General features: G+C 43.4%; 1 protein-coding gene across 4 annotated transcripts in view; it reads right to left on the reverse strand.

Annotated features, from left to right (window-relative positions):
* PCSK5 (proprotein convertase subtilisin/kexin type 5) overlaps window positions 1–13,685 on the reverse strand; it is a 442,283-nt gene that overhangs the window by 110,730 nt on the left and 317,868 nt on the right. For all 4 annotated transcript variants that reach the window (XM_087444465.1, XM_014794699.2, XM_087444466.1 and 1 more), the window contains exons 21-23: window positions 13,463–13,565; window positions 6,225–6,361; window positions 719–925 (exon numbers count right to left, since the gene is read on the reverse strand). In XM_087444465.1, coding sequence (XP_087300591.1) covers window positions 719–925; window positions 6,225–6,361; window positions 13,463–13,565 — 447 coding nt within the window. The remainder of the gene's footprint in view (window positions 1–718; window positions 926–6,224; window positions 6,362–13,462; window positions 13,566–13,685) is intronic.

The following is a 13,685-nucleotide window of genomic DNA, read 5'->3' on the forward strand; positions in this document are numbered from 1 at the left end:
CGGAGAAGCGGTGCATTTGTGCGCACCCGGGATCCAAACCCAGGCCGCCAGCAGCAGAGCGTGCGCACTTAACTGCTAACAGGCATAATTCTTATACAGAGTAGAAAAAGTCAGCAAGATTCTCATATGGAAGAGAACAAAAGCTATAAGTGCTGCTTTTTAATCTCCCTCTTCCCATATAAGACAAGGAATTGGGCAATAACAATAACACATATGATTCACAGAGCATTTTATTATTTCCAAGAAGTTTTATTTAGGAGGGCTGATTTTAATTGGCTTCTCACAGCAACCGTCTTGGTGCTATGCTCCCCTTTTCACAAATGAAGAAACCAAGGCATGGAGAAATTAGATGAATTTTGCCCTGGTCTCATAGCTAGTAACTGGGAAAGAGAAAATAGTTGGCCAGGACTTTTGGATTCTAACTAATTTTCTCTCCACTATACCCTGCCCACAAACCCTGCACTCAAGATCACTTTCTGTGTGATTAGCTGCATTCCTGTGTCCTTGGATTGTGCCTTGGGAAACCTAGAGAAAAGTTGTGTGGGGCAAGAAAGAGGGGCAGCTATTACTGTCCCCACTTGACATATAGAGTCATGTAGAGTCATCTCCAGATGCTGACATTAAAGCCAGGAAGACAATTCCAGTCTCCAGGACATCCAGGAGTACAGCTCCTCATGCTGCCTCCTGGTACAGGGCAGTGACCCCAGAGCAGCCTTACCTTGTCCACACTCTAACTTCTGGCAGCTGTGGTTGGTGGGCACCATGAAGTAGCCACTCATGCATCGTGTGCAGACGTGTGCACTGTGGCAAAGCTCACAGTTGTCTGGGCAGGGCAGGCAGGCATGCCCCTCAGTAGGGTGGTGGCCCTCTGGGCAGCTCTCCCAACACTCCCCCTGGTACAGGTAGCGCTCTCGGCTGTGCTTATCTGAACAAAAAGAGGGAAAATGTACCAAATTAACCATGAAGCTAATATAATGCAAGATATTTTATTAAAAAATGATATAACCTAGTGCTTTGGCTCCTAGGGGACAAGGAGTATAAGAATGGAGTTAATGAAAAGTACAATATCTGTATACTTCCAGTTGAAAAGTTTTCCTTGTAGGAAATCATTTTCCAATATTTTATATATTTAAGTGAACAGCGATTACTATCCGGGATGTCACTGCAAAAGCACAATCCACACCCTGGGGATAACTCAAGTCAAAATGTGGTTAACTTTCCCAAGGGCTCCTTTCAGTATGTGTGGAAGCTCATAGATTCGGGGGCTACAGAGATCCCGTGAGACTAAACAAATGCCCACTGATAGACACATCTTTGTGACAGTGCAATCTTTTAGAATGATTTTGAATTCTGTTATCAAAATCACATGCTTGTGTTAACTGTCTAATTGGCACAGCTGCCAGTTCCTATAATGACAGCCTATTGAAGCGTGAGACCCAGCACACCTCTCTGACTCCTTTACAAAAATTCTAATCAATTACGAACTATCACAATTAATGAAAAAGGATTATAACAAGTTACAAAATATATATATATATATATATACGTATATATTTATTTGTATATATAGAATTAAAATAGATGCACCTAGAGGTCTCACACCCCCACACTCCCGGAGCTTTTGTTTGTGCCGAGTGTGTTTAGGGTATACATCTTCTCTGAATCAGGTCTCTCATATGCCCCTGCCTATGAAGAGCAGCCGATCTGTGTCACCCAAAATAACTGGGGTCTAGTTGTCACTCATCATGTGATCCACCACATGAAGATCCAGAACCACTGACCTTCAAGATGCAAGGCTGCTGAATTTACGGATAAAGATAGCACTAACCCCACGCGCAAGTGTAGAAACTGAAAGTCAGTATAATATTAGATTGAACCACATGAAATTGCCAACATTCGACTATTTTTTACCCTTAAAGTCGGCACTCTCAAATGGTCTAACTTAACGTTTCTTATTTAACTAAAGCCCTAGTTCAAATACAATTTAAAGATCGCACCCTTGGATTATAGTCTCTGAAGCTACCTCTTTTCTGTTTGTGATTTCATGCCCGAAGTCTGATGGTTCCCGTGGAACAGAGAAAATAAAGAGGGCTTCCATAGAGATGGTGGAAAAAAGTGTGTGCTGTCTCCAAGTTTGAGTTAGAAGGACCTTATCCTCTAAGGGAAGAGTGTTTGGGAGGATGTAATGTGTATTTGGTGATTCTACAGCTGTAGGTCAATGCTGTGGAGCACAAAACCCTGATCTGGTGGAACCTGGAATCTCAGGAGACCACAGTGGCGGAACCTTCCAAGCTATGTTCTTACAAGTGTTCTCAGGCACTTTGTGAAACCCTAGCAAATCCCATTTCCACCAAGACTCATTCAGAAAAGTCCAGTTTTTCAGAGAGCCAAACTTTTCGGATATAAGTAGGAAGACTTGAGGGAGAGCAATTGGAAGCCTCGCCTCTCCTCCATCCAGCAGTGGTGTACATCACCTACACCTTCACATGACATCAACTCAGGATCCAGAGGATGGGGGCAGCCTGGCATACAGTGAGTTCTAAATACATATTTAATGAATGATTGAATGAATGAGTGAGTGAGTGAATTAATATTTGGCAATATTCCTATTTTTCCAACATATCAAACTGGACCAATAATCTTAAAATAAAAATTAACAATGATGGGTTCAGATTTCAGAGGAAATGTTCTCCCATCCCAATTTTATTCTTCAGATATGGTTTTATTATTTGGATCCCTTTAGGTATTACAATTTGGATTTGAAGAACAAAGATTTGAAGGGTCTTGGCATTTATTTTATTTTATTATTTTTTGTGTCTGTGTGAGGAGGACTAGCCCTGAGCTAACATCCGATGCCAATCCTCCCTTTTTTTCTTGAGGAAGACTGGCCCTGGGCTAACATCCATGCCCATCCTCCTCTACTTTATATGGGACTCCGCCACAGCATGGCTTAGCAAGCGGTGCATCGTGTGCGCCCGGGATCTGAACCTGCGAACCCCTGCCACGGCAGCGGAGCGCTCGCACTTAACCGCTGCACCACCGGGCCGGCCCTGGGTCTTGGCATTTAAAATACACGGGCTCTTCAAAAGAAGGTCACTTAGATGCCTTGACCATGGCCAGCTTTTCCCACAGGTTTGGTCTAGGATTATACCAAGATTTGGTCATATTTCTAATAGCCTGAGTAGTATGGCAGCTCACTTAGTTTTGGCTGATAATTTGGATACCCCATTGGTTTAAATAACATGCATAAATTTTTGGCTACTTTCCCAGATCTCAGAATTTAAGTTATTATAATCTGCAAGAGAAGCTGGTTCTAGTAGTAGACAAGCTGATATTTTTATTAGGTGCCAACCCTTCCATGTGATAATATGAAACAAGAGTTAAAATGCAAGGAACTCCCTAAAGAGGTTCAGATTGGCTTTCATGTATACTAAAGAGTAATTAACTATTTCCAGAGCATTTCTTGGCTGCTGATTATGTTAGAAGAGAAGGGGGACTGATGTGAAGACAGTGGATGTCTGCAAGAGGAAAGGAAAGTTGAGGGTTGAAGACATGAGGGGAAAAGGATTGCTGGAAAGGATGAGAGAAAGAAAGTCTGAGGGACTCTGAAAATAAACTTGAAGTTTACTTCAACATTTTGCTTACTGTAGCTGTTGTGTGATTGGTAGAATTTAGCTTTGTGTCCAGTTTGGTAGAGGATAAATCTGGAAGAGAATTTAAAGTGAATCTTCACAAACACAGCTGGAGATCTGCATTTCTTTGAGGAGTCAGACCTAAATCTTGACATAATGACAACTAAGCAGGAGGGGAAATTTCTACAAACTGATCAGAGAGGCTTATGTGTGTAGATGGGACTCCTTAGCCAGAGGATTTCCAGCCTTTTATTAAAGCCTGTTGATATGGAACTGCATCACTTCAATCATCCATCTTCTTTAGCACTGTCTCATGTATTATAGCTGTGCTAATACATGACCTAGGGACATCGTGCTCTTAGGAGGAGAGAACCCTGCTAATCAGAGCTTCTCAACAATACTCTCTCCAGGAAACCTCCTCTGCTCAGCACAGCTGAAAGTGGTATTTCTTCTCTGACCTGCAGTGGGATCCCTACCATTCATTTGGTTTTTAATATTTTCTTGTTTTATAACACCCGAGGACACACCCCTTTGTCAGACTGTAAAATCCTCGAAGTTCAAGTATCATGCTATCCATGGCAACTATGTATGTATAGTAACTTGTACATGGAAGGGACACAATAAATTTTTGTGAAGATAATGGATTAAACGCATACTTTCCAACAGAAAATACAGTAGAAATGTCAAAGCATTTATGTGTGGATTGGTCCAAGGAGCTGTAGGATGCCTGGAACATTTTAGACATTTGTTTAGCATTCAAGCTACCCCTTATTTTGTACTGTATATGAAGATTGAGTGTGTTTTAAATGTGAAAGGGATTTTAGATGACATCTTGTCTATGCTCCCCTTTTTTGCAAACAAGGGGAGACTTACAGAGGTGAAGTGACAGGTTTAGTGTCTTCTGGTGCATTAGCGACAAAGTGGGAACTAGAACCCAGGTTTTCTGACTGCGGTCCTGATGTTCTTTCCACGGAACCATTCATACCTTCAGTTATAGTATGGACCTTCCATGTACCAGACGCTGCGCATGTGCTCACAACACGGCAGGAAACAGGTAGGAATCATTCGCTGCTCTTACAGGGCATGGAGTCTTAAGGACAAGACAGATAGCAAGTGGAGGAACCCTGTAAAGGGGGAAGTGCAGGGCTCCAAGTGTGTCCATATGAAGGGAGCCTAACTTAGACAAGGAGGCTAGGGCAGCTCTCACTGAGAGAATGACATTGAAACTGAGACCTAAAGGATGACTAGAAAGAGGTCAGGCAGACAAGAGCGGGGAACATCTCAAGTGAAGTCTTTGAGGCTAGAGAAACTCAAATGCCCACAGGAGTAAGCAGGTACAAACAATAACAGCAGCAGTAGTAAGAAGAAGAAAAAGAAGAGTTAATATTTATTGAGTGCTTCCTACGTGTCCAGCCCTGTTCTAAGTGCTTTATTATTTTATCTCATTTAATCTCATTTTATTTTCATAATAATCCAAAAAGGAGGCAACCATTAGCACCATTTTATAGATGAGGAAGAAAACAGAATGAACAGGCTAGAGTTAACATTTGACATAGATATACTTTCCTTACATAAGAAACACAAAGAAATAATTTTAATTTATACAAAGAAGGTGTTATCTCCCATTTTTCTGGAAATGCATGATACTCTCAATTTGTTCTTTCTTTTTCTCTGTTTTATTTCAAGCAAGAATTAAGATAAATAATTCTCTTCCACCAGAAAAACCGTGTAAGTATGACGGCAGTGGTAACTAACAGCCTCAGGATCAGTGAGACAACTGGGAGTGGTGGGGACTGCAGAGAAAAGGAAAGCAGCCCCCTCTGGTCTCCAGTTAACCATTTAGAGAATGTAGGCCCAGTGTTGCCAGATCTTCCAAATTTTCAAGAAAAACAAAAAACCCAGGTTTTTATTTGAAATTTCCCAATTTGTAAATTTGGTTTAAATTTTAAAAGTATTGTGTAGTTCAAATAAATATGAATCTGTCTCACATGAAGTCAAAGTAGGTAACAGGCACGAGAAGGGATGCTGGAGAGGAATCAAGGGTCAAACTGCAGAGCACCTTTGAGATCATGGAATATAATCCAATGACAGCAGAAACTTTTAGAGTTGTTAAAACTGGGACAGAAAAGGTCATATTTGTGTTTTGACATGAGGGCTCTGACAACTTCTAATTAGCAAAGATCAGAGCTGAGGAGACCCTGACACAGCCTCTATCAAGATATTTCTCTTAAAGACTGAATGTGTCTGCCTTAATTTCCTAGTTTTTCACATTTACCTCAACCAATCTTAGCTTTACTGTCTACCTCATGTCTGCATCATGTTTGCATGCCCTTTCTTTCTCCTTCTCTGGAAAGACATCTCTTAGCTTCTCTCTCACCTCCTCAGGGGCAGCGAGTCTGTGTCCACAACAATGTGAACTTGTGTCCTGACAACAGGCAGAAACTTCAAGGTTGTACATATTCTCTAACAAACAGCTGTCTAATCTCAAGCCCTCATCCCCAGAGATAAAGCTTCTGAGTCAAACCAAATAACGTCCAGCAGGAGAACAGGTTTGAAGCAAGGAAGAACAAGCGAGAAACCAGACTCCCTCACCTACTCCACAGGAGGTGCAGTTGGAAGGCTCATTTCCTTGGCATTCTCGACAGGTGTAATGGCATGGATGGCATTGGTTCTCATATTCAAATTTGCCTGAGGAACAGTTCAAAACACAGCGGCCATCATCAAAAATCCTAGAGGAAAAGCAAAAAGTTTGTGAAGGTGACTTTCTGGAATGGCCTTAAGTATTAGAACGTGTGGTGTTCGTGTTTCACTGCATAGACTTGGTTTCGTTTTTCCAGAGACAAGGGGGATGCCTGGGACTGATCATCTTAGAACATGTGGAATATTAGTCACATATCCATCCTTGGCCAAGGTTTGGACCCAAGAGTAGGCATGCCAGTAACTGACTGGGGATGCAATCCTGATTCTGGTTCCAAACAAGCTAACTGGTGCCTGCACGGATTAAACCCATTTTCTATGCCCCAGCCACACCCAGCCAACAGTCAGATGGAGGTCTTTGACTTTTCAAGACACTAAATGGGCTTTTGAATCCTGGGGCCTTGGAGAAAATACTCTTCCTTTAGTTATCAGCATGCCTGCACTTTGCAAGAGAAATGTCAACTCCAAGGGCTCTCAAAGGGTAGAACAAAGCACTACCCTGTAGCTCAGGTGCTACTTATAAATCTGGCCTGTGCATATGGCAAGTAATTAACAAACTCTGATTTTGAGTGTCATTTTTGCAAGTGTTTCCTGATGTATAGGATACCATGGTCTCTATTTTCTGACCACATTTGCAATCACCTACAAGGGCACTGCAGATAAGTCAGCACGTGGGCTTCTAAAACCTTTGGTTTTATACACATACAATATATATCATAATGTCATAGTTAATATTTTCATAGTTTTGCTTTTTTTCCCTTGCAAAGTAATTCCAAGAATAAATGTGATTAAGTAAATTGTATCCAAGAATTTTTCTCAGAAAAATACAAACTGTTTGCTAAGTGCAAGAGTCAGATAGGTAATGTGAGTTGAGGAAGTGAACTGAGAGGCTGCACCCCAGAGTTTCTAATTCAGTTGGTCTTGAGGGGAGAGAGCTGAGAATTTGTATTTTGGCAAGTTCCTGGGTGATGCTCATGCTGCTGTCTAGAGAACACACTTTGAGAACTGCTCCACCTCCTGCACACTGACAGTCTGGATTACTACAGCATTTGCTAAATGATTCCTAAGTAATACAGGTGGTCCAGATTGGTGTCTTGTAGAGCTTCCTTAGAGTAGCAGTTGTGTATCAGTTGTGAGGTTAACTGAGCACGTAGCACACACTGCCCTGACGGCATAATGCTGGCATCCGGGCCTGGGAGAGCTGAGGGCCTGCAGACAAAGGCTGCCTTCTCTCTCTCCTGCCTCTGTTACTCACGCTGAACATCGCACAGAAAGCCAGGTGTAGGCTTTGAGCAGTTTGTTTCTGGGGTGGCACTGGCTTATCTAAATCCCACTGTTTCCATAGCTAGAGCCAGCCCTACTGGGGAGAGGCATTTCAATCCCAGGTTTGGAGGGAAATGGGGTGGTGACAAGGCATCCTGAGTAGTGTGTTGCTTATAGTCTTCCATCTCCTTCCCACTCTGAAAGTCTGTGTCATTTGCATCTGCTTGGAAACAGAATGGGACTAAAGCCAACAACATAAGACTGACGGCCACCTCGTTCTTGGATTCTCAGCCCCTCAGGTTCTGGTCACCACACCCAGCACCCCTGGAGCTAACAATCCTTTTGGCCCACTGCAGAGTGTGGAGTCCCAGCCCTAAACAGACTCACGCCCATCTGGTTGTCCACGTCCAAACAGATCCCTGCACCATGATGTATAATGAGAAGACTGTGCTCCCAGCCCAGACTTTTAGCTGATGGCACTAATGCCAACCAGGAATATCCCGGCCCCACCCTGGCTCTGGTTTCTGAGCTAGAAGACTTTTCAAGGAATAATTGGGATGTGGCTAGTTAAAAAAACAAAAACAAAACAAAAACCTTTCTTTAAGAAAAACTGCGTAAGAGCTTTCTGAGGTTTTTAAACAAGGAAGCTACTCTATGCTCTGCTGAAAAGGAGAATGGGGCATGTTTATTTGTGAGAGTTTGTTTTCTTCCTAAATTCAGTTGGAAAAGGATGGAAAGTACCCCATCATTTTGTTCTTTATAGAAATAGATGACAGATTGGTTTAGAGGGAAATTATTTCTCTTGAGAAAAGCAATCTAATACCCTCAATGATGGGAACCATTTAAAACCATCCAGAAACTGGGGGTGTATAGGGTTGAAGCAGATGGTGTAATACTGCCATGTTTATATAGCGAAGGGGCTGCCTTTCTTACTCAAGTGTTTGATTTTAGGAAAGTACAAGCAAATAATTGTGCTTTGTTTAAACCACCTCCCTCCACCTCTACCCTAAGAAAAGCACGGGTGACGTACCCAGTTTTCGTATGAACATGATTCTTTCTAAGGATTGAAAGATAGGGAAACAGTCATGCTTAAGTGAAGGCACTGAATTACATCATCCGCTCCACCACTACCACCCCCCCCCCCAAGAAAAATTGCTAAGGAACTTGAAGAAAAGTACCATTTCAAGTGGCACAGATTTCCACCCATACCAACAAATCTTCCCTACTGGAGGAGAATACAACTCTGGGCTTCATAGGGCTGATGAAATTTTCTTTAAAGCAGACTCAAGCCATCTCTGGAACCACCAGTCATCCAATATGCGGATTTCTTTCTTTCTTTTTTTTTTGTGAGGAAGATTAGCCCTGGGCTAACATCCGTGCCCATCTTCCACTACTTTTTATGTGGGATGCCGCCACAGCATGGCTTGACAAGCAGTGCGTTGGTGCGTGCCCAGGATCTGAACCTGCGAACCCCGGGCCACTGGAGTGGAACACGTGCACTTAACTGCTGTGCCACCAGGATGGCCCCCAATATGTGGATTTCTGAGACACTCAGGCAAGCTAATCTCTACAGGGGAAGCACTTCTCTCCCTGAGTCACCCATGCTCTTGACTTTTTCATAAACAGTGAACCATTCCTGGTCCAATGGGGCTCATGCAAAGGAAGAAGGTGGCAGAACCAAGTGCTAAAGAGCTGGGCAGAGGTGATGTTCTCAACATTGGCACTGAATATTCCAGAAGCCCCAGTGTGTGTGTGTGTGTGTGTGTGTGTGTGTGTGTGTGTGATGTCATGTGAACTGGAACAGAAGAGATGGCAAATCAGGGTTAGCTGGTCCTCTGTGCTGATGCTTGGTTTGGCCTACCTAAAGCCATCACAAGGGCACTTAATGTAATTTCTTGGTACTTGAATGTTGTAACAGAATGAAATCTGGCAAAAAGTCTTTTTTCCTGAATTCATTGAAACAGATAAAATAAAACATTTGAGGGTGGGTCAGAATGGAGATATGTTTTAAATGTTTTTAATTAGTTCATTGACTCTGTAGCTCCTTCAGGATGAATTGGGAAATTATGAGGACCACAGCATTGCAGAGCTACACAAGTTAGCCATGCAAACTTGCTTCCTCCAAGTTTTCAATTGTCTTTAAGGAGCTAAACCCAAGGGTTTATGGAAATGTAAAAGGAAAACTAGAAATGAAGAGAGGGCTTTTTAATTTTTTATTTTATTTTATTTTTTTATTTTTTTCCCCCAAAGCCTCAGTAGATAGTTGTAGGTCATAGCTGCACATCCTTCTAGCTGCTGTATGTGGGACACGGCCTCAGCATGGCCAGAGAAGCGGTATGTCGGTGCGCACCCAGGATCCGAACCCAGGCCACCAGCAGCGGAGCGCACGCACCCAACCATCAAGCCACAGGGCCGGCCCAAGAGAGGGCTTTTTAAATTTTAATTTCTTATATAAAACAATTTCAGGGTTAATTTTTTTTTTATTTTATGATAGAAAAATTTAAACGTATATAAAATAAACATATATACAAGACATAGCAGTACCCACACCCCCCACACCCCGTATTCATCACTCAGCTTCAACAATTATCAACACATGGCCAATCTCATTTCAGCTGTATCCCCACTGATTCGCTTCACTGCCATATTGTTTTTTGGTTTTTGTGAAGAAGACCAGCCCTGAGCTAACATCCATGCCAATCCTCCTCTTTTTGCTGAGGAAGACTGGCCCTGGGCTAGCATCCGTGCCCATCTGCCTCCACTTTATGTGGGATGCCGCCACAGCATGGCCTGACAAGCAGTGTGTCGGTGTGCTCCCGGGATCCGAACCCCAGCCACCAGCAGCGGAGCACGCACACCTAACCACTACACAATGGGGCCAGCGCTCCTGCCATATTGTTTTGAGGCAAACCTGTAAGTTAAATGTTAACATTCCTCTCCCAGTAAAAACTTCTTTTATTTTTTTTATTACTATTTTAAGATTTTATTTATTTTTATTTCCCCTCAAAGCCCCAGTAGATAGTTGTATGTCATAGCTGCACATCCTTCTAGTTGCTGTATGTGGGACGGGGGCGGCCTCAGCATGGCGGGAGAAGCGGTGCGTCAGTGCACGCCCAGGATCCCAACCCGGGCCGCCAGCAGCGGAGCGCGGGCTCTTAACCGCTAAGCCACAGGCCAGCCCCTAAAAACTTCTTTTAGGGATGATCTTTATTCTACCAGGACTAGAAATATCCAAAAGTTTAAGAACAGGAAGAAACTCGGAGAGACCAACTGTCCTAGTTATTCTGTCTCTCCTTACCCCTTACCCCACCCCAGATCCATTTCTGCCATTCTCTGTCCTGCTGGGTCCTGGAAGTGTGCCCACTGGGGACTGCATCCCCGAGCTCACATCCCTCCCTTGTCAGTGGTGCTTCCCATTGGCCAGTAGTTAGTTTCAGACAAGGGGAAACACAGCAGGAGATCTGAGGTTGGGAGGAGAGAGACTGGAGTATTTACTCCTCGGGAGCCACAGATCTGCTTCCTCCCTCGATGGTTCTGGAGGGCTGTGTCCCCTATGGCTCCAGTTTCTGTCAGGCATCCAGTCTTCCACAGTTGGGGCTCTTGCTTCAGGCCTAGAGTGCTACAGCTGCCCCACTATTGCTTGTCCCTGAGGGCTTCACCATCCCTTGACTTTGACCTCCTGAGTCACCTATAAGAATTCACGTACCTTGCACGTAACTCAGACCTGACATAAAGCAGGTGCTTAAGACCGTCTTGATGGACCCGATTCCACTCAAGAAAATACTTTGGAAAATATTTAAGGAAAACTCTTTCCTGCCGTTTCAAGAACAAATAAGTCAACATCACCATCTTTCAAAATAGTTTCTTTTTCCTCATCTCCTCAACCCCCTTCCAGGAAAATGAGGATAAGAAAAGAAGTCAGGTAATTCATTGCCGTTACATAATGCCCTTTCTTGGACATATTTGCAAGTAATGGACATCAGGGAAGAGAGATGAGGAAAGAAATGGAGGGCTCAGGGACATGAGAAGAAAATTATTCTTGGGGAACAAGATTTCCTTAGGAGGACACTCTAGTTCAAGATCCATACACATGCTTTTCTTCCTTTAAAAGCTAAAGCATGGGCTACTTAAATAAGTTAAACTACCCAAATGGCCCAGGAGCACCAAGGGGCTTAGATTTTTTTAAATGGCCATTTATGGTAGTAAATTTTTTTTCTCACTGCTGGTGAGCCTGGGACAATCATGACTTCTGCAATGTACACTGAATGATGGAAGCTGCCTTATTAAGCAAATGCTAAAATATTCCCCTAGTTCAAAGATGTGCAAACATGCAGTGGGATTTGATTGTTGACATGGTGAGAAGTTAGAGGAGAAAGGGAACCCATTTTTGGAATCCTGCCTGTATCTAATGGTGTGTCCTGAAGCTGCTTTAAAGAAAATTCCATGTTTATTTATTTATTTTAATAATTTTATTTATCTTTTTTTCCCCCCAAAGCCCCAGTAGATAGTTGTATGTCATAGCTGCACATCCTTCTAGTTGCTGTATGTGGGACGCGGCCTCAGCATGGCTGGAGAAGCGGTGCGTCGGTGCGCGCCGGGGATCTCAACCTGGGCCGCCAGCAGCGGAGCGCACGCACTTAACCGCTAAGCCACGGGGCCGGCCCAGAAAATTCCATATTTAGAGGCATAGATAACTTAAAAAAACTCTTGGAAAATGTTATCACTTTTGCCATTAAGAATTCTTAAGACTTCCTTCCTTCCTTCGTTCCTTCCTTCGTTCCTTCATTCCTTCCTTCCTTCCTTCTTTCTTTCTCTTTTTGAGGGAGCCATTTGGAAAGCCAAGCCCGTGATATTGATAACATACCTTATCGAGTTCAATAAACACAAATTTATTGAATTATTACTATGTGTTGATCACTATGGGGGAATAAAGAAACAAATACACCACAGTTCCTTCTCAGGATATTCGTGAGAAAGATTTAGATGAAATGACTGTTGTGCAAGTCAGAGGGAATGTCCATCCTAGAGACTGACCTGCCACTGGAGCAGGCTTGTCACACTGGTCTGGGGAGAGACCCTGCTTCCTACACATTTAGCAGAGTGGTGTTGAAGGCATTCATTCAAACACTGTCAGCCAACAAACGTTAAGTGCTAGAATCAGAGGAGTGTTAACTAAAAAATACAACAGGCTCCCAACTCTCTTCATTAGAAATTCCCTGTATATTGGCAGAGACGCTCATCCCATTCAGATACTTGCTATTTCCTCATTCATTCAGCTATCAAACATTTACTGAGTGCCCACTATTTTCCTAGCGCTGTGATAGGAATGGAGATACAAAGATGAGTACTTCAAGGGGCTTACAGTCTAACAAAGAGAGAGATTTGTAAATGAATATCTTAAAATGTCACAGGTGCTCCTCTGGAAGTTTTTACAGAGCACAGGGGAACATAAAAAGGGGAGGTTAATTCCACTGGAAGAGGTCAAAAATGCCTTCATAGAACAGTTCACCCTTGCACTAACTCTAGAAATATGAGTAAATATTTTGTCAGCAGATGGAGATGAGGATTGAGAGATGGGTGTGCAGAAAGTGCTGAGATTCCAGGCATCAAAGTCACTACCATCTTCACAGATGAGAAAGCCCCTCCAGTCTCCAGGGAACTGATTCTTGCAGTGGGTACTGGGCATAGTGGGGAGAAAATGTTAAACTGGTGGGCTATGGCCACACCATGGAGGGTTTCTGTGTCATGGGAAGAAGTTTGATTCTTTTTCCTGCAGGCCCAGGGGGTGCCTCTAAGGTAGTAAACACCTTCTCTCTCCATCTTGCAACCCATGAGCTCCCAACCCCAGGAGATACTGAGAGGCCACTCACCTTGTGGCGGGGCAGCCAGTGCAGTCTTCCAGGGTTGGCCCCCAGCACTTGGCACACGAGTCTTCACAGATCTGGCAGTGGCCATGCTCATCGATGTATTCTCCTGGGGAACAAAATATAGCTTTTTATCTCATTTCTACATGGCAGTGCTGCCAGGGCTGTCAGTCTGAGAGCAGCCAGATCTCTCTGTGACTGCTTAAAAGGAATGGAGACAACAGAGAGA

Source organism: Ceratotherium simum, chromosome 20 (assembly GCF_057802395.1).
Source record: "Ceratotherium simum simum isolate JZ-2026a chromosome 20, ASM5780239v1, whole genome shotgun sequence".
Lineage (NCBI taxonomy): Eukaryota > Metazoa > Chordata > Mammalia > Perissodactyla > Rhinocerotidae > Ceratotherium > Ceratotherium simum.